Source organism: Nomascus leucogenys, chromosome 18, assembly GCF_006542625.1.
Source record: "Nomascus leucogenys isolate Asia chromosome 18, Asia_NLE_v1, whole genome shotgun sequence".
Lineage (NCBI taxonomy): Eukaryota > Metazoa > Chordata > Mammalia > Primates > Hylobatidae > Nomascus > Nomascus leucogenys.
Genome location: NC_044398.1, coordinates 47,441,195 through 47,465,202, shown reverse-complemented (window position 1 = coordinate 47,465,202; position 24,008 = coordinate 47,441,195). Strand labels below are relative to the sequence as shown.

The 24,008-nt window shown below is 37.5% G+C and overlaps 1 protein-coding gene across 6 annotated transcripts in view; it reads right to left on the bottom strand.

The window, feature by feature from the left end:
* PARD3 (par-3 family cell polarity regulator) overlaps positions 1-24,008 on the bottom strand; it is a 705,675-nt gene that overhangs the window by 388,363 nt on the left and 293,304 nt on the right. For all 6 annotated transcript variants that reach the window (XM_030797833.1, XM_030797836.1, XM_030797834.1 and 3 more), the window contains exon 3: positions 12,329-12,509. In XM_030797833.1, coding sequence (XP_030653693.1) covers positions 12,329-12,509 — 181 coding nt within the window. The remainder of the gene's footprint in view (positions 1-12,328; positions 12,510-24,008) is intronic.

Here is a 24,008-nt window from a genome sequence, read left to right as displayed (position 1 = left end):
AAGGAGTCACTGGTTGGGAGTGACTCAGAAATTCTGAGATATGAGGCACCTCTCCAGCTGGGTAGAGGAGCCAGGCAGGAGCAAACAGAACTGGGGACACAAAGCCACTGCTGACACTAAAAACAATGAACAAATAAATAAGCAAACGTATTCTCAAGAAGTAAAGGAGAGATCTATATCAAGTGCAGCAAGAAGAGGGGAAAGGATTGCATCTGCCAGGCTTTCATGCTGACAAAATAATCCACAATAGGGGTCTCTGTGTGACATGCACCAACAGAAAAAAGAACCCAAATACCTGGTTGGATTGAAAGATAAAAACAAAAAACAAGAACTCTTGTTTATTGACCAGTGTACAATCTAATCTTGGCAAATGAAACAAACACTTTCATGCAATTATTTTCTCCATGTAACACGCGTCTTATTACCATTTGGAAATGGGATTTCTTGCTTTGATTTAAATAGCCTTTCTTAACATATTCACAGCTACATTCCTATTACAAATTTTCAAGTGTAAGTAACTATTTCTGCTTCTGATAAACAGGTAACATAATTAGGCAAATAAGGCTTATTCCCATGCAAAAGTAAGAGTACCAGGCAAGACCTCAGAGTCAAGTCAAATGTAATAGTCAAGGGTAAAAAGAAGTGAAGAGGGAAGAATTGGGCAGTGGGGAAATCTTTTGTGTGGGAAAAAATGAATGTGTAAACCTGTTCTGCCCTAAGATTTCATCAGGTTTTGAATGATACAGAGAGCTTTGTGCACAGGGGGTCCAGTAGCACATGGTTTAGGTCTAATTTCAAAGGTAAATTCTGGTGAAATCTGTGACTCACGCCATCCTAAAGGGCCACATGTCAAGGCTCTGTGGATACCCTACAGGCAGCCCTGTGGACCCCCAACAGGCAAGCCTTTCCAGATGAACGCCAGGCCAATGTCTACATCTGATGACATGGGGCAGAATATCTCTAAAAAATAATACTTCCCCGGCCAATGGACTGTGCCAGTTACTATTATAAAGTGTAAAATATTATATTACATACATGTAAAGATTTTTAATTTCAGGCGTCACAGAGATGCAATTAAACATATGGGCCAAATGTTTATTCTGCTTAAAGACAACTTAGAAATACTGATGCCAGGCTGCATGTGGTGGCTCACGCTTGTAATCCCAGCACTTTGGGAAGCTGAGGCAGGCTTGAGGTCAGGAGTTCGAGGCCAGCCTAGCCAACATCATGAAAGCCCATTGCTACTAAAAATACAAAAATTAGCCAGGAATTGTGGCAGGTGCCTGTAATTCCAGCTACTCGAGAGGCTGAGGCAGGAGAATCACCTGAACCCAGGATGTGGAAGTTGCGGTGAGCCGAGATGGCACCACTGTACTCCAGCCTGGGCAACAGAGGGAGACTCCATCAAAAAGGAAAAAAAAACAAAAAAACAAAAAAGAAATACTGATGACATGACAGATAGGAACTGCAAAGATGCTTGGGCCCCACCAAAGTCAGGAGTTTGGAAATGCCACAGATCTTGAGGGGTAATAAGTATTCATACATTTTCAGCAATACCTCTGCTTGTCTTGAATTTGGAGACCTGAGCTGCAGTTGTGCCATGAGTACAGAATATGTTATTATTTTACATCGAGCCTCAATTTCCAAATGGTAAACATCAGGAAGGTGAACTGGGAAGTTTCCTAAGGAGCTGTTACACCCAACAGATTTACGAAAATCTTTTCCAAATCTCTCCTATACAATATATTGATGGCCTCAATGGGGAGAAGCCATGTACATGTCTCAATTTTCATGAGCCCAATGGGAGCAAAGAATTCCTGGGTAACGCAAGCAGACATAAATGACGTGATACACTGAAAAGAGTATAATGTTACCTAAGTCTGCTCCAATGTCAAGTCCACAGATGAAATGTTTCAGTCCACCAAGGTGATCACTCATATGTTATTAATGTGTTAGAAAACCTAATATTACTTATGTCGCTATGTATGGAAAATATATCTTGTTTGTGGTTTATGGATGAAAAATGTCAACAGGCAAATTAAAAAATAATTTTACAACAAAAATCACCACATGTTAATGGCCATTTACGTGGAAATCTGAAGGATAAAATAAATTTCACTGTGATTGCAAATATCAGTGAAAAAGAAGATTTTATTTGTGTTATTTAAATATAGTTCTCTGAAACACACAAGTTGGTTCACAGTGCGCCTGCTGCTGCACTGCCGCCGCCTGACAGCCTGTCTTATCTGCCAAATTGCTCATTAGGTTTGGCAATTTTCACCTGCGCCTCCAGTTCATATTTCAACAGGGAATACACATCAGCCTGCTTTTACCATCTTCTGCAGTGAGCTTCCAACACCCCCACAATAGCACAGTGTCCCTGATCTGCAACCCTCCAAACACATCTTGCATATACACCATTATTTTTAAATGCCAATACAGCTCCCAGTTTTCTAACCAAAACTACGGGACAATATGCAAAATAAGCCCTGTATTACAAATATTAAGATGACCAATAATTTACTTAACTTTTTAATGCAAAAAAGAACACATAAACCATATAAACTTAATTTCTTAAATGCTCATCTTAACAGAGTATTTCTGAGTGGGGCGCAGGGGACAAGAGGGCAGAGGATCCTCTTCCAATTGGCTCTGACCCCTCCAACCTTTGTTACAGGTCGGAAAAAAGAGTACTCCAATTTATAAATAAACAATAGAGGTAACGTGGCAACGGGAACAAAGAGGTAGCTGAGAGTACTACTCAGCTCTCTGCCTGTGCCTGATTTTGCCGATCGCTGCCAATGAGCACTGTGACATTCAGATCGATTAAAAAAAAAACAAAACAAAACAAAACAAAAAAGGAGATACTTTGTGGGCAAAAAGCACCAAAGATATAAAACAAAATGTCTGAAACCCCATAAAACAACTTCTGATGGAATACTGTTTTTCATTTTGCAGAAGTAAAATATTCACCACCAACCCTGCAATTAGCTAGAAAATTACAATAATTACAGCAATTTTGTATCCCATCTCCAATCCAATTAATAGATATATGACCTTGTCAACATGTAATAATCAGATTGCATCTACAACAAAACTGGATGGGTTTTATATGCTGAATAGAACTTGCACAGTAAGAAGGTAATTATTTGAAATACTGAGAATACCATTTGTATGCCATGCTCCAATTCACAAGTTAAAAGGAAATACAATAGGAATATTATTTCTATTTGCAATATGTATTTAAATCAGATCCAGAAAATAGTACTCTGATACCAGCAAATGTTAGGAGGACAGATCTCTATACCAAAGGTCTTGGATATTCTAGAAAGACAAAATCAATCTGTATATTCTTGCTAAGAAAAAAAATTAAGAAATCAAGAAGTGGGGGGGCACTAATTTAGGCACAAGCTTTCTATAACAATTATTGATATTTCTTTAAGGTCTAAATGTTAAGAAGATAGTAAAATCTTATCAGTTAATTAAATACCATCATTTCAGACAAATTTCCCAAGTAATGGATAAAAATTAACTAAAATTAACACAGCTAATAAAAGGTTAAAAATGACAAAAGACTTAAAAGGCAGCAAAAAAAGAAATGTAAGAAATCAGATACTTTGTTTCCCCAAATTTTTATAGCAATACCATTTCCAGAAATTTCACCATTCCTCGGGCTTACATCATTTTCAAAGGAAACTTCGTTCTTCACTTTAGATCTTCCAGAGGAGACATTTAAAAATTTGAATTGTGAGGTAAAAGGAATCTAGCCATGACCTAAACCTGGGCTACCCTCAAATATCTGACTTCTATAAAAAGTCCTTGGGAATTGAAGGAGAAAAAAAATCACAGAGTGAAAAAGTCATACACAAAATATCACCAGCCTTGGACTCAATGATTTGCACCTGAACTGTGTGACCCTGAAAGCTTTAGATCTAAGCCTGATTTGTTAATATTGAAAATAAAGACAGTTAAATGTATATCACAGACAAGGTTCCAATTTGACTCTGTAAAAGTTCCATTCCATCTACCTAAGGGGCCACTAATGTCCCATTCCAGAATACATGTCCTAGTTACTTGGGCTGAGTAACGTCTCAACCCCTTTACACATCCCCAGGAAGTGGATCTGCACTCAGGAGACATGATCGTCCACACCATTCCACAACTAACTGTTAGTCTAGTGCTTCTCCTGTGTCACGGGCTGCATTAGAACTGTGAATATCATCTCATTACTATACAAAACCATCCTGAGGCAGGTACTCAGAGAGGCAACCAGTGTAATTACCTACTAACCTTGCCCAGTGGCCAAGATGGTGTGACTCTCTTTCCTGTACTCTTTCTAAAATGTAAATACTCTATATTACAAAGGAGTATCTGCATAACAAGCTCATGTTGAAAGTATAAAGTAGAATATACTCCCATAAAGAATAATATACACTCAAACTTATCAAAATCTGGGTGGGGGAAAAAACCCCAACAGTTATGTAGAATATCTAGTAACCAGTTTCCTTTAGAGCAGAACATGCAACTGCCTGGGAGCATGCAAAGACCTTCCGAGAGATACATTTTAAGGTATCCCATGTCAAGCTCTTCGTGTTCAATATGCATCATTCCCTAAAAAGGTTCTACGAGCCTGAAAACAAGGGGGTCAAGGTGTAATGCGGTTTCTTCCCACCCAATTCTCCATGGTCAACAGCCCCAAAGCCAGTATGTCCATGAGGCAGTGTCCAGGGCCACAATTAGTTTAGAAGCCCAGGATAGTGTTTTATTTTCCTTTAAAATCAAAAAAGAAAAACAAATTTTTAGAGTCAAAGAAAATGTTTTCACTTTTTTCTCACATCAGAAGAAAATGATACTCTTAGGGACCATGAAAATCGATTCAATGTTGCATAAAATGGAAAAAGTACAATATTGAAATATTTAAAGTTATATAAAATATAATTTTATGACTGATATTACTATGGTGAGGGCAGCCCATGATGGCCAAAGTGCCCAGAGTCCAGGAAAGTCATGATGGTGTTCTGAATAGCTCTTCTGCTTTGCAAAATTTAAAAAACAAACAACACACGCATTGAAAAAATGACAAAACAACAAAAAAATAAGCATCACCTGTCCTGAATCTTACAATTGATGTACAACTGTGCATAAAAACTTCCAGGATGACAAAGCACAGTTTAATACAGCAGCCTCAAGACTGAGAACATAAATGCTTCTGGATAACAAACACTTTTGTCACTCAACTAGTTTCTAGATCCCTCCTTTCAACAAAAAAGAAGGACATCATAAGCCAGTTTTTAGCTCATTGATGTATCTGTAAAAATTTCTGACAAAGGATCACTAATTGGTGTTTAGCATTTAACTTGGAGGGAATTAGAAGAATTGAGTAATACTAATGTAACAAAATTCCATTTACTCCCTAATTTCTGACTCTCCTTCCAACGTAGGAACAACCAGAGAAAGCCAAATATGAAACTCTAAACAATCACACCATATATGCCCCTCTTCTAGGTAGCCCACCTGCAGCTACCTCATGCCAGCAGTTTCCAATCAGAGCACACCCAAGCCTTCTCATTTCTCCATGCAAAAGCATTCCCACTCCTCAGTCTGCCTGGGAGCCTCTGCCAAAGGCAAGCCATGATAGCTGCCCCCTAACTACAGCAAGCTCTGAATAAATAGCCTTCACCTGTTCTCATTTGGATGGTCTTCACTTATTTCCACATTAAAAAGCAAAACATGTTACATATTTGTATATTTGTGCTATTTTGATCTATTATATATTAATAATCACACAGTACTATATTTAAAATTTTAATGTACTTTGTTTGTTGCAAAGAAATAAGATGACCAATAAAAATATTCAAGCCTAAAAAAGATTAGGTTAAAATTCGGTGCTATACGGAATGGGGGAAAAAAGTTCAAAGAGAAAAGTAATTAAATAAATCTTCAAACTACTAAGAAGTGCTTTGAGTGTGTGTTTCCTTTATTTTTTTTTAAAGTACCTTTATTAAGGATAATTTTGAACCAACATATAAAAGTAGACAGAATAGTACACTGAATCTTTAGGTAACCCATCCCCTAGCCTGTACTATTCTGAAGAAAATTCTACAGATATTATATTAATCATAAATAACTCATTACATGCTACTAAAAGGTAAAGGTTCTTTTAAAAATAATTTCAATAATCTTATTGCATCTAAATAATTCCTTACTGTTAAATGCCCAATTTGTGTTTTATTCATCAGCATACAAATGTCATTCTTTGTATTAAGCTACATTTAAATCAGGATTTAAATAAGATCCAGACATTATGATTGGATGTTACATCTCTTAAAAGTTTCTAATAACTTATAAATTCCCTCTCCATCTCTTTCTGCCCCTGCAGTTGATTTTATTGAAGAACGTGGGCCATTTGTCTTACACAGTTTCCCACCATCTTGACTAGGCTGACTGCACCCTTATCGTGTTCACATGCTTCTCAGGGTTCTGTATTTCCTGTAAATAGGCACTTGGATTTAGAAGTCTGATCAGATTCATGATTAATTTCTTTTGACAAGACTACCTCATAGGAGGTGTTGTGTTTTTTTCATCAGGAGGCATACAATGTTTGGTTGTCTCTCCTTGATTATTATTTTTTAATGGTGACTGTCTTAGTTCATTTTGTCCTGCTCTAACAGAGTACCTGACACTGGTAATTTATAAAGAACAGCAATGTACTCTCTCACAGCCCTGGAGCCCAGGAAGTCCAAGATCAAGGGGCTGGCATCTGAAGAGGACCTTCTTACTGCATCCTCACATGTAGGAAGGTGGAAGGGAAAGAGAATGAATGCAGAGTCCTCACATGACAAAGTGACAGAGTAACCCCAATACTTCAAGCTCTTTTTATACTAAGTTATTTTTATGCTAAACTCTTCTTATACTAAGAAGTAATTTTTAGTACATATATACAAAGTGATTTCCTCTTCATCTACTATTTGGTTATACAGTGATACCACTCAAACAAAGGATATACAAAATAGATTTTTTTCTTTGTGACAGAGTCTCTCTCTGTCACTCAGTCTGGTGTGCAGTGGACAATCACAGCTCACTGTAGCCTTGATCTCCCAGGCTCAAGAAATCCTCCTGCCTCAGCCTCCCGAGCCACAGCAAGTGCAGTCACACATCACCATGCCCATCTAATATTTTGATTTTTAACAGAGACGAGGTCCTTTATAAATTACCAGCCCGGGCTGTTAATTTTATCTTTCTTTGAACAGTTTTCCAAATAATAAGCAACTTTATGACTTGAACACCTCCCACTAGGCCACAACTCCCAACACTGTTGTACTAGGGATTACATTTCCAACATGTAAATTTGGGGGGACACATTAAGACCCCAGCAATGATCAGTACCTAGATCCATTATGTCATCAGAAGTTGCAGAATAGTAATATTCCAATGCTATCATTATGTCTTCATTTATTAGCTGAAATACTTACATAAAAAGCAAGTATTTGGATATCCCGTGAAACCACACTACAAGGAAATGCAGAATAGATGACTTATTCCTGCTTTCCTTTATAAGGTTTCCAAATAATAAGGTGGTTCACTGGTAGCCTTCTCCTTGCTTGCTGGCTTCTTTATTATCATTATACACTCATGCATGTATTGCTGTTGCTATCTTTATTGATGCTCCCACTGTCCCATCTTTGGCCAGCAGGAGCATCGTGTTGTCTCCTAGGCCCTCTGGCCCACCCTAGTAATCTTTCATAACTGCCCTATTTTCTGATATGACAGGATGATCCAGGATGATCCTATACATTTCCTGTACAGACTCGCATTCAGGCATTTCTCTAAGAAGCTCTGATCCCCTCAAATGAAAAATGCTATTTCCAGAGCATAGTCTGGATTGAGAAATGCTGAGTTACTGGGTTGGTCATTGATTCCAGACCTTTTCTGTGAATATACACAGGAGTTTTTCTTCCCTCCAGGATCCTTTTTTAAAAACTAAAACATATCAGGAATTAATTATGACATGTCTAAACTGAGGACTATCCAATTTTTGTTCATTCTCCTTTAACTTATATCTGTACACTTTTTCTTCCATACTAAGAATACTGGGTACTCAATGACACCAGGAATGAGAGAATCAGAATATTACAATTTCCCATCTCTTTCATCCTGTAATACCCACCCAAAAATCTAAGATTAACAATACCAACAACAAACAGTTTCAGGGTCCATGTCGTTAGGCAGTTCTTTTTTTCCTTAGGATACATCTCCCTTTGTTTGTACAAATTGCTTTGATTTAAAGTTAATTGAAATAGTTACTCTTGTTATATTTAGGCTACCAACTAAAAATACATTTACAGTCAGATATTGCACTTATTTTTTGTTTTTAAAATTAAAATTTATTGTGTATGAATATTAATATTCATTCGAAATGTTTACTGTAAAAATTAAAAATTGATCATTTTATAATTATGTAAAAGATGATATAGCTCCAACCTCAAATATACAGAAGGAAGTAGTATGCATCTAGTTTCTATTTTACTTCCTCCATCCTATTCTCTCCCTTCTCCATAGGTTGGTTAGTTGGTTTGTTTGGAGTCAGAGTCTCATTCTGTCGCCTAGGCTGGAATGCAAGGGCATGATCTCAGCTCACTGCAACCTCCACCTCCTGGGTTCAAGAGATTCTCCATGCCTCAGCCTCCTGAGTAGCTGGGACTACAGGTGTGTGCCACCACGCCCAGCTAATTTTTTTGTATTTTTGGTAGAGACAGTGTTTCACCATGTTGGCCAGGCTGGTCTCGAACTCCTGACATCATGATTCACCCGCCTTGGCCTCCCAAAGTGCTGGGATTACAAGTGTGAGCCACCGTGCTCAGCCTGGATTATCTTACTTAACTTTCTCATTTCTTAAATTTTTATTAACTAGTAATCACATGTTTGTCTTCTAGTTTAAGGGTGTTATTCAGGATATTGTTCAATATACTGGAATCAACAAAATGTTTCTCAAGTTTTAAGTTAACTGCTATTTTGACTACACAAACAATGATGTATTTAATTCAGGGTTTCTAACCGTGGCACTACTGACAACTGGGCTGCAGAGTTCTCTGATGTGGGATTGTCCTGTGCTTGTAAGGTATATACCAGTGTCTTTGACCTCTACTCAATGCCCAACTCCACCAGTTGTCACAACCAAAAATATCGCCAGACACTGATAAATGTTCCTTGGGGAAAAAACACTTATGTGGTTGAGGAGCAATGATTTAACTAAATCAGAGTTCTCTCTGTATTTTCTACAAAAAAAGCTCAAGGCTAAATTAATGGCAGCTTCTAGGGAAACATAAAAAGACCTCAAGGTGAGAATTCTGTGAAAACCATCTAGGTTTTATCTTAATACCCAAACTTCGTATCTATTTTTCTATGGAAAAAAATACATACTCTATATATATTTTTCTCAATTTCTACCAATTCTTTATGGAACAAAGGGAATGAGTGAATTCATTCATTGGAAAACACAGGAAAGCGACCACTCCTTCTTTAAGGCAAAAATTAGAAATTTATTTATCTGAAAGCCTTTATCAGTCATGTCCCCAATTAGTGTCGATTATCCTTCAATTAAGCAAATCTGTACATATCGTTGGCTTCTTTCTTTTCGTATCTGTAAATAGTTAGACTACTATTCACTACTAACTATAGCTCCTTGATAGCAAGCGCTAGATCTTATTAACTCAACCCTGGACTCACCACCTAGCACAAGGCATGGCCAATACAGACAAACTCATGTTCTATGTCTGAATGAATGTCATGAATACAGTATGAAAAATCGCCTTGACAGGTGACTCGTGTGATGCATTACGTTCACATAGTTATGGACCTGTGTATAGCAGATGCTTAACCCAATGCCTGCCAAGATTTGAAAATCTAAACCTTAGCATACCAAAATAAGAACGAGAAAATAAGATTTGCATATTCGCCCACTGGTGGCTGCAAGACAACACATATGCTTCAAATGTAACTTACTTTTCTCAATAAAAACAAGCTAAAAAGAGATATTTGGGGTTTAAAACACCATTTAAATTTTAACACATAAGGCCAGTCAAATGTGGATGGTTATGTGTTAGAAATTTTGTTGAGTCCAGAGGAGTCAAAAGGTAAAAACTGATGGAAAGTATGTCAATCAAATTCCTAAATCAACACAAAGGAATTAACCTTTCTTCTGATTTTTTTATGGTGCAGCTATATTAAAGCTACATATTGCTTTAGAAAAGATACAAGTACAATACTACAACAATAACACAACAAAGTTCTGTATTTAAGTATATACATTACAGTGTTATTACTCAAATAAAGACACTATTTTCCAAACTTCTGGTATCTGAATACCTGAACTATTATTTAATTAAAATTTTCCATGAGTCAAATTTAGGCAGTCTACATTGCATACACAGGATCATTCCAAGCAGATATCCACTAAGTCATAGGCTTAATGAGCTAGTAAAAAATCAACCAGAGTAACTAGTGTACCATCTACACATCATTTTGTATACCCTGTATGGTACATGCCTCACCTTTTGAAAAACACTGCCCAAAGCAAATCCAATGTAAGACTTTTTAAACAGTATATCCTAGTAGTAAACAAAATTGTTTTCACAAAATTAGTTTCTTGCATATGTGCATAAATAAACCTAAATCTCTTGCATATAAAAAATATTCAACTAAAACAATTTATAGATTCTGTTCCACCCCAAGTATCCTTGGAAACATTTGTCGTTGTATCTGAGTCCGATCTTGTCTGGATGATAGAAAGCAATTGTAGGAAGTGGTTAGCACTGGTCTGTAGCTGCACGCAACCCTCTAGAGTATCACTTACATATCCCATCTTGAACTACACCTTCTAAATTCTCTACACTCTGTATGGCACACTTGTCCTGTGGGTTCTAATGGGCTAACAGATCTCTAACTGTTAAACTGCTCTTCTTTCCTTGTTCTCTTTATATACACCTTCAAGGGACAATAGAAGCAGAAGTAGTCTGTAAACATCTAGAAGCAAATTGCCAAATTACTACAGATTGCTATCAATGCAAAAAACGGGAATTAGGATGCATTTTTAGAAGAATAATTATACATTCTAAATATTATCTACCTATATTCCATATCCTAATTATAGATATATTTTATTAACATATATTATTACCCATGTATTTATAAAGATCTACTGAAGACTACCAATCAGTAAATACATGTAAGACCCAAATTTTCTACCTGAAAAAACTGAAGTGTTTCCAAACAGATGTACCTAAAAAAAATAAATAATTCTTTTTTTTTTTTTTTTTTTTTTTTCTTTTCTCACTCTGTTGCCCAGCCTGGAGTGCAGTGGAACAATCTCGGCTCACTGCAACCTCCACCTCCAAACTCCACTTGTTCAAGCAATTCTCCTGTCTCAGCTTCCCAAGTAGCTGGGATTACAGGCACCTGCCACCACGCCTGGCTAATTTTTGTATTTTTAGTAGAAACGGGGTTTCACCATGTTAGCCAGGCTGGTCTCAAACTCCTGACCTCAGGTGATCCGCCCACTTCAGCCTCCCAAAGTGCTGGGATTATAGGCATACGCCACCTTGCCCAGCCAAAAAATCTTTTAAGCTTATACATTTATTGAAATTGATCTTCTAACTCTTAACAATTGCTCAATTACAAGATTATACAACTACAAACACTAAATATTTGTAGCAAAAATACCTGACTTTTATGAATACCTTCCAAGAATGGCTAACAGAACTCTTCAGGCAAGTATCCTGGATCTGGAATACCCAAGGTCCTAGGATTCCTCATATAGGACTCACTATGTCCATATTCCCCCTCCCTAAGGAGGTATTCTAATCACTGCTCTCCCAAACCCCTGAAGATGACTTTGACATGGAGGTCTCTTCTTCCCCAGCTCTTCAGATAAAGTTCAAATAATATAAATGATGGCTGTAACAGAGTTGACTGCAATGAATGACGCCATGTTTTGTTTCAATGCAAAGCTCTTTGGTCATTTCTACTTGTTCTAGCATTCAGATAAATATATGGAAAGGAAAATCCAAATAATTTAACTTGAACTATTGTCCTTATTTACAGTTAGCGAGTCATGGAAAGTCTACTAGTTGAAAGTAAAGTAAGCCTAATCTATTACAATGTAAAGAACTGCCTACTTCTCTTGCAAAGGACGTTTGCCTGGGTCCTAAACTTAATTTTTGAAAAAAAAACAGGTAATTAATTCCATTTATAGGGTCATGGATGAATAACAAAAGTTGGTATTCCTGTAAATTAAGATGCAATGTGAAGAGAAGAAAGAGCTTTCACTTACTTGCTCGAAGGACTGAAGGTGTGACCTCAATTTCACTTGTTGCTTGGTAAGGCTGAAAAGCTGAGACATTGTTGGTGCCAAGCTCACTACCAAATATCTCTGGGCTCTGGGTACCCGTGGAACTGGCACTGGTGCCATCACCTCCATGATGTGGATCCTGCTCATCAAACACTGCTACCAGCTAGAAATGAAAGGTAAATGTGCACTTATAAATAAAGGCACTTAATTTACTACCAAAATTTTGTACTATTTTGACATAATTCTATAGTGCAAAAACACTGATATAAATGACCCTAAAATGGTAAGTTTTAGGAAGAAAAACCTCAAAGAAACAGTGTTTCCCTAAATTTTGATGCTTTACTTGTATAATTCTAAGTCGTACATTTCATATTCAAAAGTCTATGGGTGAAAAAATAATAAAATTGTTTGCTATCACAGCATGCTAAGTCAGGGATAGATATAAATCTTCTTAAAAATATAGGATATATATTTAAATGGAAAAGAAAAATGCAAAAGAGTGTGTGTGTATATATATGAGTACACATATATATCTGTGTGTGTGTGTATACACACATGGTATGAACTACTATTCACATAAAAAGGGGATATTAAAAACTAAACATGTATCTTCTCATTTGTGCGTAAGATACATGCTAAAGAAAAACTGTCATACAAATATTTATTCTAGTTAGTAAACTTCTTTCTCTTTAGCAGTTCTTACTCTACTACACCCCCCCCACACACACACACGAAGAATGAACAAATGAGTGCAAATATTTTTGATAATGAAAGCAGATGTTTTCACAGTCAGAAACAGAAGTTACAGAGAAGAAAAAGCTAGAATAAACTGATGTTCAGAATGGAATCCAGGATATCAGTATGAGCTCAGTTTTTGTTTGTTTGTTTTGTTTTGTTTTGAGATGGAGACTCCCTGAGACACCCAGGCTGGAATGCAATGGCACAATTTCGGCTCACTGCAACCTCCACTTCCTGGGTTCAAGTGATTCTCCTGCCTCAGCCTCCCAAATAGCTGGGATTACAAGCGTATGCCACCACACCCAGACAATTTTTGTATTTTTGGTAGAGACAAGGTTCCACCATATTGGCCAGGCCAGTCTCAAACTTCTGACCTCAAGCGATCTGCCCGCCTCAGCCTCCCAAAGTGCTGGGATTACAGGCGTGAGCCACCGCTCCTGGCCAAACTCATAGTTTCTATAAGTACATAGTTAGGTAAATACACAGACAAATGGGTAAGAATACCAACAAATGTTAATGAATGTGTGAATATAAAGAGTTCCCAGCTCTGTCCACACAGAGATCCTAGAAACAACGGCATCCCCAGTGCCACTGAGCATGCCTAGTACCCAGATCATGGTTTCTAATACCATTCTCCAATTAAGGAACAAGGGCTCCTTGAAAAATGGTTGATTTCAGGGCTGTGGTCAGGGAAACACATGGTAAGCCTGGAATGCCTTGTGATGTCAAAAAGGGGTACTCAAAAATGATGAAAGCACATCAAAGGGAAGCAGGTGTCAACCTGAAGGGGCTCCCAACGGACAAAGCTGAGACAACTTACGAACTAAAGAAATCATACTGGCAGTGGATCATTATCCAAAGAATAAACTAAAGACTAAAATCCATGAGTCCATAATGATATAAATAATTGAACAAATAAATGGTAGAGAATAAACAGCTGTTCCCTGCTGTAGCATTCCAAATAATAAATAGAAGGAAAGATGGCAACAGAAATCATCATTAGGCAACCTCCACAGTAAAAATTGTTCAGGTAAAAACTACTAATAGATGCTAACATTAATGGGTGTGAATATGATAATAAACAGGATATTTGCATAGCTCAAAATGTCTCCCCAGGAGAGTCATTTTGACTAAAAAGCAAAACAGTAATATCGTTGAAGTGGAGAAACCTGGCAGCCACTGCTGTACCCAGGTTAATGTCATTTATAGTAAGATGTAGCAATATCACGTACCATCTGATAAAATGCACTGGGAAGTATATAACATTACTTTTGTGGTATTCTTGCCAAAAATGTATAACATCCATCTAATTGTGAGGAAACATCAGACAAACCCAAATTGAGGGATATTCTGAAACATAAATAAGGCTCTCCAAAAGTATCAACGGTCATGTAAGTAAAAGAAAGAATGAGGAGAATGAAGAAATTGTGCAAACTGGAGGAGTCTGAGGAAGAATGAGAACTACATGCAGTGGGAGGATAGAAAAAGGGCATTAGTGAAAAAATAGGCACAATTCTAATAAGCTCTGATTAGTTGACAGTACTGACTCAGTGTGAGTTTCTTTCTTTTGATAATTGTTCTATGATTATGTAAAATGTTAACATTAGGGATAGATGAAGCATATACGGAAATACTCTGTAACTATTATTCCAACTTTTCTGAAGTATAAAATTATTTCAAATTAAAAATTTTAAATGTTATAATATTTTAAAAAGCTATAAAAATAAAAATTGACTGTCTTCTTATAACTAATACAGTTCTTAAAATGCTAATATACTTCTTCTTATAAATCCCAAAGCGTAGGCCAGGCGTGGTGGCTCACGCCTGTAATCCCAGCACTTTGGGAGGCCTAGGCAGGCGGATCACTTGAGGTCAGGAGTTCAAGACCAGCCTGGCCAACATGATGAAACCCATCTCTACCAAAAACATAAAAAACTAGCCGGGTGTAGTGGCACACATCTGTAATCCCAGCTACTCGGGAGACTAAGGCAGGAGAACTGCTTGAACCCAGTTCAAGAAGGCGGAGGGTGCAGTGAGCCGAGATCCTGCCACTGCATTCCAGCCTGGGAAACAGAGCGAGACTCCATCTCAAAAATAAAATTAAAATAACATAACATAACATAACATAACATAACATAACATAACATAACATAGAAAATAAATCCCAAAGAGTAAAAAACTTCTAAGGATCCACAATGGCTGTCACCTTGGAGATTCACCCTTCAATCCCACACCTAGCAACTCAGCTTTGCCTTCCAAGAAAAGAACCATGACTGGAACCAAAATGAACCCCTCTCCTGCCTCCAATCCAAGCTTTTTCAAGGCTAATACTTGTCTCCGGTCAAAAACAGAAACGCAAATGTACAGAATATGAGTAGGACTCATAATTACAATCCTCATTTTATAAATGGCTTTTCATTTTGAACAAATGCTATTTCCATGAACATTTATATATCATCGATCCATTTATCACCGACACAACGAAGAAAACCATTGTACAGTCACAAAGAGACAGGAAGCTCAGAAACCTGCTGACGTATAGATAGAATCAGCTGATTAAACAATCTGGAAGAACCAGAACCAGGGTTCATACCATACCAGGGTAACTGGTATGAAGAAATCACAGTAGGATGAATAATTGGGCCACTCAACCTTATAATGAACAATATAAATCGGAAAAGAAGTCCTTAATAGTTACAAAAAAAATGGAAAGGTATGTATACGTATACACCAAAATATCCATATATAGTAAAACCAGTTTGTTTATCTGACAGTGACTGGCAAGTGTCTGCCTATATAAGAGACACAGACATTCCACTAAATTAGGGGTCAATCGGCAAACTTTTTCTGAAAAGAATAAGACAGTAAATATTTTTGGAGCTGTGGTCCGTACTGTCTCTTTCATAAGTACTCTACTCACCAATTATAGTATGAAAGAGAACCCACAGACAATAGAAAAACAAATGATTGTGACTACATTTGAATGAAATTTTATTTATAAAATAAACAGGCCAAATTTGGCCCATGGTCCCTAGTTTGACAACCCAGCCCAAGTATAATGCCAATCTTTCTAGTAACATGCAATTTTAGTTTCAGTTTGAGCAATAAAACTAAAAGTCAAGGTACCTCTGTAGCCCAAAAAAACTAAAAATACTCATTTCAAGCTCTGCATGAGGATTTTGTATTGCTACACTTGATTTTAATATCATCATACTTTTCATAAGGTGTGTGGCTTAATATGCATTTTGAAGATATTAAGTTTTGACATTTTGGTGCTTAATTGGAAGCAAATGAAATTCATGTTTTGTTATTAACTTTTCACAATGATGTGTTCTCTCAAGAATCGAGTCCTTTCTGCAGACTGAAAATGGAGATTGAAAATTACAAAGAACAAGTCTTTAAATGCCACACATGATGGAAGAGCTTATACATATATATTAGTTTCAATAATTATCTCCAGCATTTTTAGAAAACATTATAGAATCACAGTTGGTGATCTGCAATATGCCAATAACGTACAATTCTACAGCTTTCTTTTAAACCAAAATTTAAGTGCCAGGTCCGGATATGAAATAATTTTGTGTTAAATTGGGAAAGATATATAATTTTAGAAAATCTACTCTATAAGAATACATATAGTAACACAGCAAAAAAAAAAAAAAAAAAAAAAAAAAAAAAGGTGGGGTGGGGGGGAACCTTCACAAAAAAACTCCGTATTAAAAATCTCTATCATGTCCTTCAAAAAGTAAAGGAAAAGTCTTTTAAATTTGTGAAATGCTACTCAAATTCTAATTTAACAGATGGAATCTTCACTGCTGTCCACAAAGTAGAGCGTTTTGAAAGTTCATTTTTTCCTTGCAATAATTATTAATCTCTCTTCTGTCCCATTCATCTATCAAGTCTCCATGAGAAAAGACAGGCAGAATTTGAATAACACCTAAAATAGCCCCAGTATAAATAAACTCTAAACATTGTCACCCACTTTCCCCTACCTCAGGACAAGTCACTTTAACCATGAAACATCAGAATCCCCCAACAGAAAACCTGTTATAGAAACATCACACAGAAATGCTTATAAAACCCTAGGATCTAGGGAAGTCCCTTTAATAGGTAAAATTAAGACCTGAAAGCCCACAACTGCATGTAGTAAAGTGGCTAACAGCAATAGAGAATCAGAGAAAGCTACATTCAAAGCCAGCTCTGACCTTATTTTTTGGGTAGCTGTTGGTAAATCCAGTGGCCTCTCTAACATCTCCAGACCTTACTCTCCTCATTTGGAAAAGAGGATGGTGGTTGTGGGTAGACAGAATAATGGTCTCCCCAAAGTTACCCACGTCCAAACTCCTGGAACCAGTGAATGTTACCTTCTAAGGCAAAAGGGACTTTGCAGACAGGATGGAGGTTAAGAACCTTAAAATGGAAAGATTATCCTTCATTATCCAGGTAGAGCCCCATCTAATTACCTAAGTCTGGAAAAATGGAGAGCCACGACTGGCTGCGGCCAGAGAGAGATGTGATGATGGCCAGAGAAATACTACACTGCCCACCTTGAAGATGAACAAAGGGAGTCATGAGCCAAGGAAAGTGATCAGCATTTAGAAGGCAAGGACATGGATTCTCCCCTAGAGCCTCAAGAAAGGAGCATGGTTAACACGTTGATTTTACAGCATTCCGACCCATGTCAGCCTTCTACCAAGCAGAATTGCCAGGTAATGAATTTGCATTGTTTTCAGCCACTTATGCCTGCTCTGACAGATGTGGGACAAATAAAGAGATAAGGTATACAACTTGCAGAACACAATAAGCACGTTTACTATGAGCTTTTATTAAATTATATTGTGACGGTTGATAAATATGTTCTACTTTTGTAAATATGAGAATTAGTTTCAAGAGTAAAGAAGACTGATGCAAAGCTCAATTGCTGTGTCTTGGATCTACACAGGAATAGGAAGGGGAAAAAGAACACGGAAAGAAGACAACATGCTAGAAAATGCATGTTCAACATAGATATGGCACAAAATGAAGACCTTCCACAGACGCTCTACATCCTCCTCTAGAGGGCCCCACAGAAATACAAAGTCATTTTTATTATTTCACTTAACAGGAAGCGAAGCTGAGGCTCAGAGACTAGCATATAAATAAATACAGAATAAATTTGAGATGGGAAATCAAGTCAAAGATCCTATTTTCTCCAAATCTTCCTGCTCTGGAGCATCTAACATATCCACAGCACAAGCCACTGGCAGGCTACAAACTAAGATTATCTGCAGGCCTCTGAATAGGATTCTGTTCATTTTTGATTAATCAAACGTAATAACCTGCCTTTACCAAATTAATGCAATTTTGATGACACCACTTAAAATTTTTCTGAACATATCTGAGGGTAATGAAGATCATCACAGACAATTCATCCTGCTGATGCCATCACTCAGTCTTAACCAGAGGGCTTAAAAGGATCAAAGAACTTGCAGATTCTACCCTCATACAGGAAAATGAAAGCTGATTTAAGCCAAGTCTAAGTGAAATCTCAAAGACCTCTAGGTTCAAACTCCACACACCCTGAGAAGCCATTTTATTGTGACACCCTGTGAGCGATCTCTCACTTTCCACTGCTTTCTTCATGTATAAGCTAAACATATCCAGGGAAAGTCAATTATGATGGGTGTCATTGGATACTCAATGTCAATATATGGAATTGTTTTCCTATGAAATAAAGACTTTTAATTCTTTTAAAAAGGCATCATATTTTGGCCCTGGATAAAGTACAAAACATGTTGGAGAATACTAGAAACAAGAATAAACTTGAAGATGCCTCCATGACCCTCTCTTCATCTAAGAAACATGAGCAGCCTCCATGAGTCAAGCCACATCCAGCGGCTTAGTCAACAAGAAGCACAACACAGAAAGTGCGTGTTTGAGAGACGGCAGGGAGATGTCATGGGCAGATGGGCTTATAAAGAATGTGACAGAAGAGAATAGAAAGAAAATTCAGCAGATATGGGAGAACTACAGCACAATGCAATAAATTTCAAAAAAACAATAAAACTAAAGAAGGTAGAGATACACGCATTTTTTAAGTTTGAAGTGAGGCTGTTCCATGATGTATAATTCTAAACTATCACTAATTGAAATATCACTTTTCCTCTCCATAGTTTATAAATTATAGATTTCTATAATCAGGGTCATACCTACCAATACATTTAAATTCTTCTGCCCTTTCACTCAAGGATGTCCAAAAAATTATAAATTAGATCAAGTATTTGAGTTTCTGATTCCCCTTTTTCTATCTCTTATTTTTTTTTAAGATTTCATTTACACTTGTCTCCCATAAAGCACACTTGATAACCTGCGGCACTTACATAAAAGAAAAACTAACCAAACACTAACATGCTTGTGTAGATTATCACAGTGTATTATCCAACATAAGAAAGGGAGCTAAATGAGATCAATCTTTAATGAAGCCATTTCCAACAAAATATCATGCAGGAGAGGGCAGAACATTCCCGCTGCTTCCTGAACAACTCAGGAGGCCACCACCATCATAAGCTTCTATTTGTCAATTGCCAAAGGGAGACCTATCCCACAAGAGCTAATGCCATCCTTTAAGAAGAAAGTATTTCTTGAACACTCATGCCTAATAGAGATATTCCACTGCATCTGGAAACCACAGTGAAAGATATTCACCTATGATACTCCCTAGCCCTGATGCTTCCATTTCAGAGCTGAAATTTAATTCTGTTGTCCCTCAGGGTGACACAGTCTATCGCCCACTGAGCCTTCTGACTAATTAGATTCCCAATTTAAGACTTATATTCAACTAATAGCCTTGAGTATGTCAACCACAAACCACAATGAAAATATGCAAATTTGTATAGCCATCAGCTAACTGACCCACCTGCCAAATATGATATAAACCCCTCTTGCTCTACTCTCTATCATGAGTGCCACTGTTACACTGGTACCCACCCACGAGGTTACAACTACATTACACTACTGCTTAAGTATTAATAAAAAGTAAGATAGAACAGTAAGACAGAACAAAATAATTCTGAAATGGGCTAATCACATACAGATAGGTTGATTCCAAACTGGAGGAAGTGGCACGAGTTGTGATTTTATCATGAACACATGCAGTGTTCCGTCAAAGAGAACATGGTAAGACTGGCAAATGGGCAAGATGAATAATCTCAGAAGCAAATGCAATGATGTAGTAACTAATTATTATGTAGACACAACAAAAAGGGAACTAAAAATCAATTTGTAAGCTTTCTGATGACTGAATTTACTTTAATGACACAGAGACAATACTAAATCCTTAATCATTCTCTGAGCCTTACTTGCTAGCATGGTTCATTAAAAACTCATTTAAATAGAGCTAGTGTTTAACTGGACGAGTAAGCAAAAGGATATATTTGAACCAATGATGTTTTGTAATCATAGTAATACAAACTATACCAATAAAAACTCGCTACAGAACAAGAATCTCAAGCTTGCCATTGGAAAACTTTAAATGTTACGCATGCAAGATTAATTCCACACTTCATCAGCATTTTAAGAAGTGTATATACTGTCTGATAAAAAAGACCCAAAACTTAGAAAGGAACACTAAAATACCATGAGCACATTAAAGACTAGCGAATGTTCCTACTGGCTAAGCCAAGAATGGCAAAATGTGGGTAGACTTTCACCTACACAGTACCAGGAAACTCGACCTCAAACCCGTCTCAGGCTCTAGCCCCATGGTTTGTGATATTAGAGCAGTTCCTCACCTATGGGTATATGTTCCAGCCTTGCCACTCTGCCAACCTTCCAACATATCTAAGAGGGAGCAATGTGGAAACAGGGGTCAACAGCATGGTGTTCTAATCTGTGAACAATTTAGCTTGACAATTCATATGTTTACGTGTATCCAGAAATGCCTCCATTAACAAATGATAAACAAGAGAATCCCTCAATAGTAACTCTTTAAATTAACAACATAGTCTGCAGTAGGGATTTTGCTTAAAAGAAAAAAAAAAAAGATTTTTTTTTTCCTAAGAGGCGTGAGCCTCTGTGCCCGGCCAAAATATTTTTATTAATCAAAAGTCCACCAGGCATGGTGGGTCATGCCTGTAATTCCAGCACTTTGGGAGGTGGAGGTAGGTAGATCATGAGGTCAAGAGATGGAGACCATCCTGGCCAACATGGTGAAACCTCGTCTCTACTAAAAATACAAAAATTAGCTGGGCGTGGTGGCATACACCTGTAGTCTCAGCTATTCGGGAGGCTGAGGCAGGGGAATCGCTTGAACCTGGGAGATGGAGGTTGCAGTGAGCCGAGATTGCACCACTGCACTTCAGCCTGGTGGCAGAGAGAGACTCCGTCTCAAAAAAAAAAACAAAAACAAAAACAAAAAAAGAAAAACAGCCCAACATCATGTAAGAAATAGATAGGTCTTAATGAGATAAACCAAAATCTCTCTCTCTTTCTCTCATACACAGACACACACACAGCCTCTCTAAACTGTAATTAAAAGACAACCACCACCAAAACCCACAGCACCAATCACAATGTTAAACATTACTGAGCAAGCAACTGGAGGTGAGATACTTTCCACCTTCTTCCTACTCTCCACAAAACACCACTCCCTTCACTCCCAGGCATAAGTCAAATCCTGAAATCTCCCCCAGTCCCTACACTGTAATAGTCCTAGGGCATGAAAAGCTGCCAATGTGAATGCATAACCCAGAAACACAGCAGGACAGTTACGCCCAGGCAGGAGCATGCCCTGCTCTCCTGCTCCTCTGAATGTCTGCCTCCATTGGTGACTCCACAAAAACAGAGCTGAGATCCTTAGTTAGGAAGGCCCTTTCTAGTCTTCCAGAGCTGAGAACCTTAGTTAGGAAGGCCCTTTCTTTCTAGTCTTTTTACCTCTTCAGCTAGCTGGATAGAGTAAACCAGGGCCGGGTTCCATGGGTGGAGAGACCTTGTCTCCATACCCACACACCACCCTCAAACCCTCCTCCTGCCGTGCCACCAGCAAGTTACGAATGTCTAGATGCAGGGAAAGTAGGAGTCCCACTTAAGTTACAACTGCCTCCTCCTACCAACTTGTACCATTGAGCTCCCTGCTACAGTTCATATCCAGGGTCGTCAGAAACAAGGGTAATTCCGTTTCTACCATCAAGCAACACCATCTCACAGAACCGAGACATTCCCTCGCTGGGCTTCCTTAACCCATCCATTCCATTGTTGAACTTGTAAAAAAATGACTCATCACTAAAATGTCTTGCCATTCAAATCTGGTAAACTTTATACTTTATTTTTTGGCAATCAGTAGTGGAAAACTTTTCATTCTAAAATAGAAGCTTGAAGGATCACTTCCTTAGTCCTAAATTTTGCAAATTATATTTAAAATGAGAAGCACCAGAAAAGAAAACTTGGCTGTGGCTTTGGCCAATCAATCAGAACTGGGAAGCAGTTAAGCAATTTGCACAAAGTCATGGAAAAGTTCTCCGCACAATGTTAGGTCTAGAGATGATGCAGCAGGGGCCAGCACATCACCAGCCCTGGCATTTAAAGAAAAGATGGTATTTCCAACTCTAAGAACTAGCCTTGTTTCCAAGGCAACCTGCCTTTGTATAGGGGACTCACTTGGGAGTTCATAATCCCTTTACCTGCTGACTTCACAATTTGAACAAGACCCTCAGCGATGACTTAGCTTCCATCTAAAAGCATCACAAGAAAAACTGAGAGCAGTTTAACTACTTTAAAGGAAGAAAGGAATTCAGATGATTCTATTAAGACACAGGCTGGAGTGGGGAGGGCAGATAGAGAAGAAAAAAGTGATTCAGAAAAAAAGAAAAAAGTAGAACTAGGAGTTGCTGCTTAACAGTGATTTATTTTCAAATTAAGATATATCGAACCCACTACTTCTGTTCACTTCAAGTTCTGAATGAAAGTCCAGGTGAAAATGACACACAATGAAAACCTCGAATTCATTCTGACAACCACAAACCAATATTAGCAAAAGATCAAAGTTCAATAAATTTGTTTTGTAAAATGTAAGGCTAATGTTACAGTACAAAATGACTTTCAGTTTAATTTGCATGCAAAAAGGAAGGGTGTGATTTTTAAATATCCACCCAGGGGCACAGATGAAAAACTTCATTTTCTGACTCCTTTTTTGCTACTCTCATTATTTCAACACTTTCTACAAAGGAGAGATAACTGTGTCCTTGACATTAGCCTAAATTATCTTCAGTATGCAATACAATACTGATTAAATTAGGCTCATTTTAATCAACTGGCAGATTTATTCAAAAAGTAACTAAATAATAAAATTCTTTTTATCAACTCTTTAGTATAACCTGTTTAGCAATGTTTTTAAAAAATTGAACACAGAATAAATACTGTGTGCCGATCTTTTCACCCCCATATTTGACAGATAAAAGAAATAACTTGCAAGTTAAATATTTCCCCCAATCCACAAATTGCTTTAATACTGAAATTTAATGCCAATCTTCTGGAAGGTAAATACTAGTGCCATCTAATGGACTTACTCAAGCACAAAGAGTTTAGAAATTTTAAGTTTTAAAGAAAATCTATTCTAAGGAAAGCCAAAGCCTCTACTTGCCTTCATTTGCTTCCCAAGACAACATCCACACAAGTGACCCAGAATAATGGAGATAGAGACACTTTATCCTGCGGTTTGCCAGGAACTCCACTCATTCTACTACCACAAGGTTGCTAATCATGAATGAGCTCAAGATGAGTCAGCCTCAAAGAAACAACTCACCAGCTGCGTGCCCCTCGGTAACTTCTTCACTTCTCTGGCCTCAGTAGTGATAGGTTTTGTTTTGCTTTGTTTTGTTTTCCCCATAAATTTCATTTGATTATGACAAATTGCTTAGGATGTTTCCTGTAAGTAGCAAGTTTTTAAGAA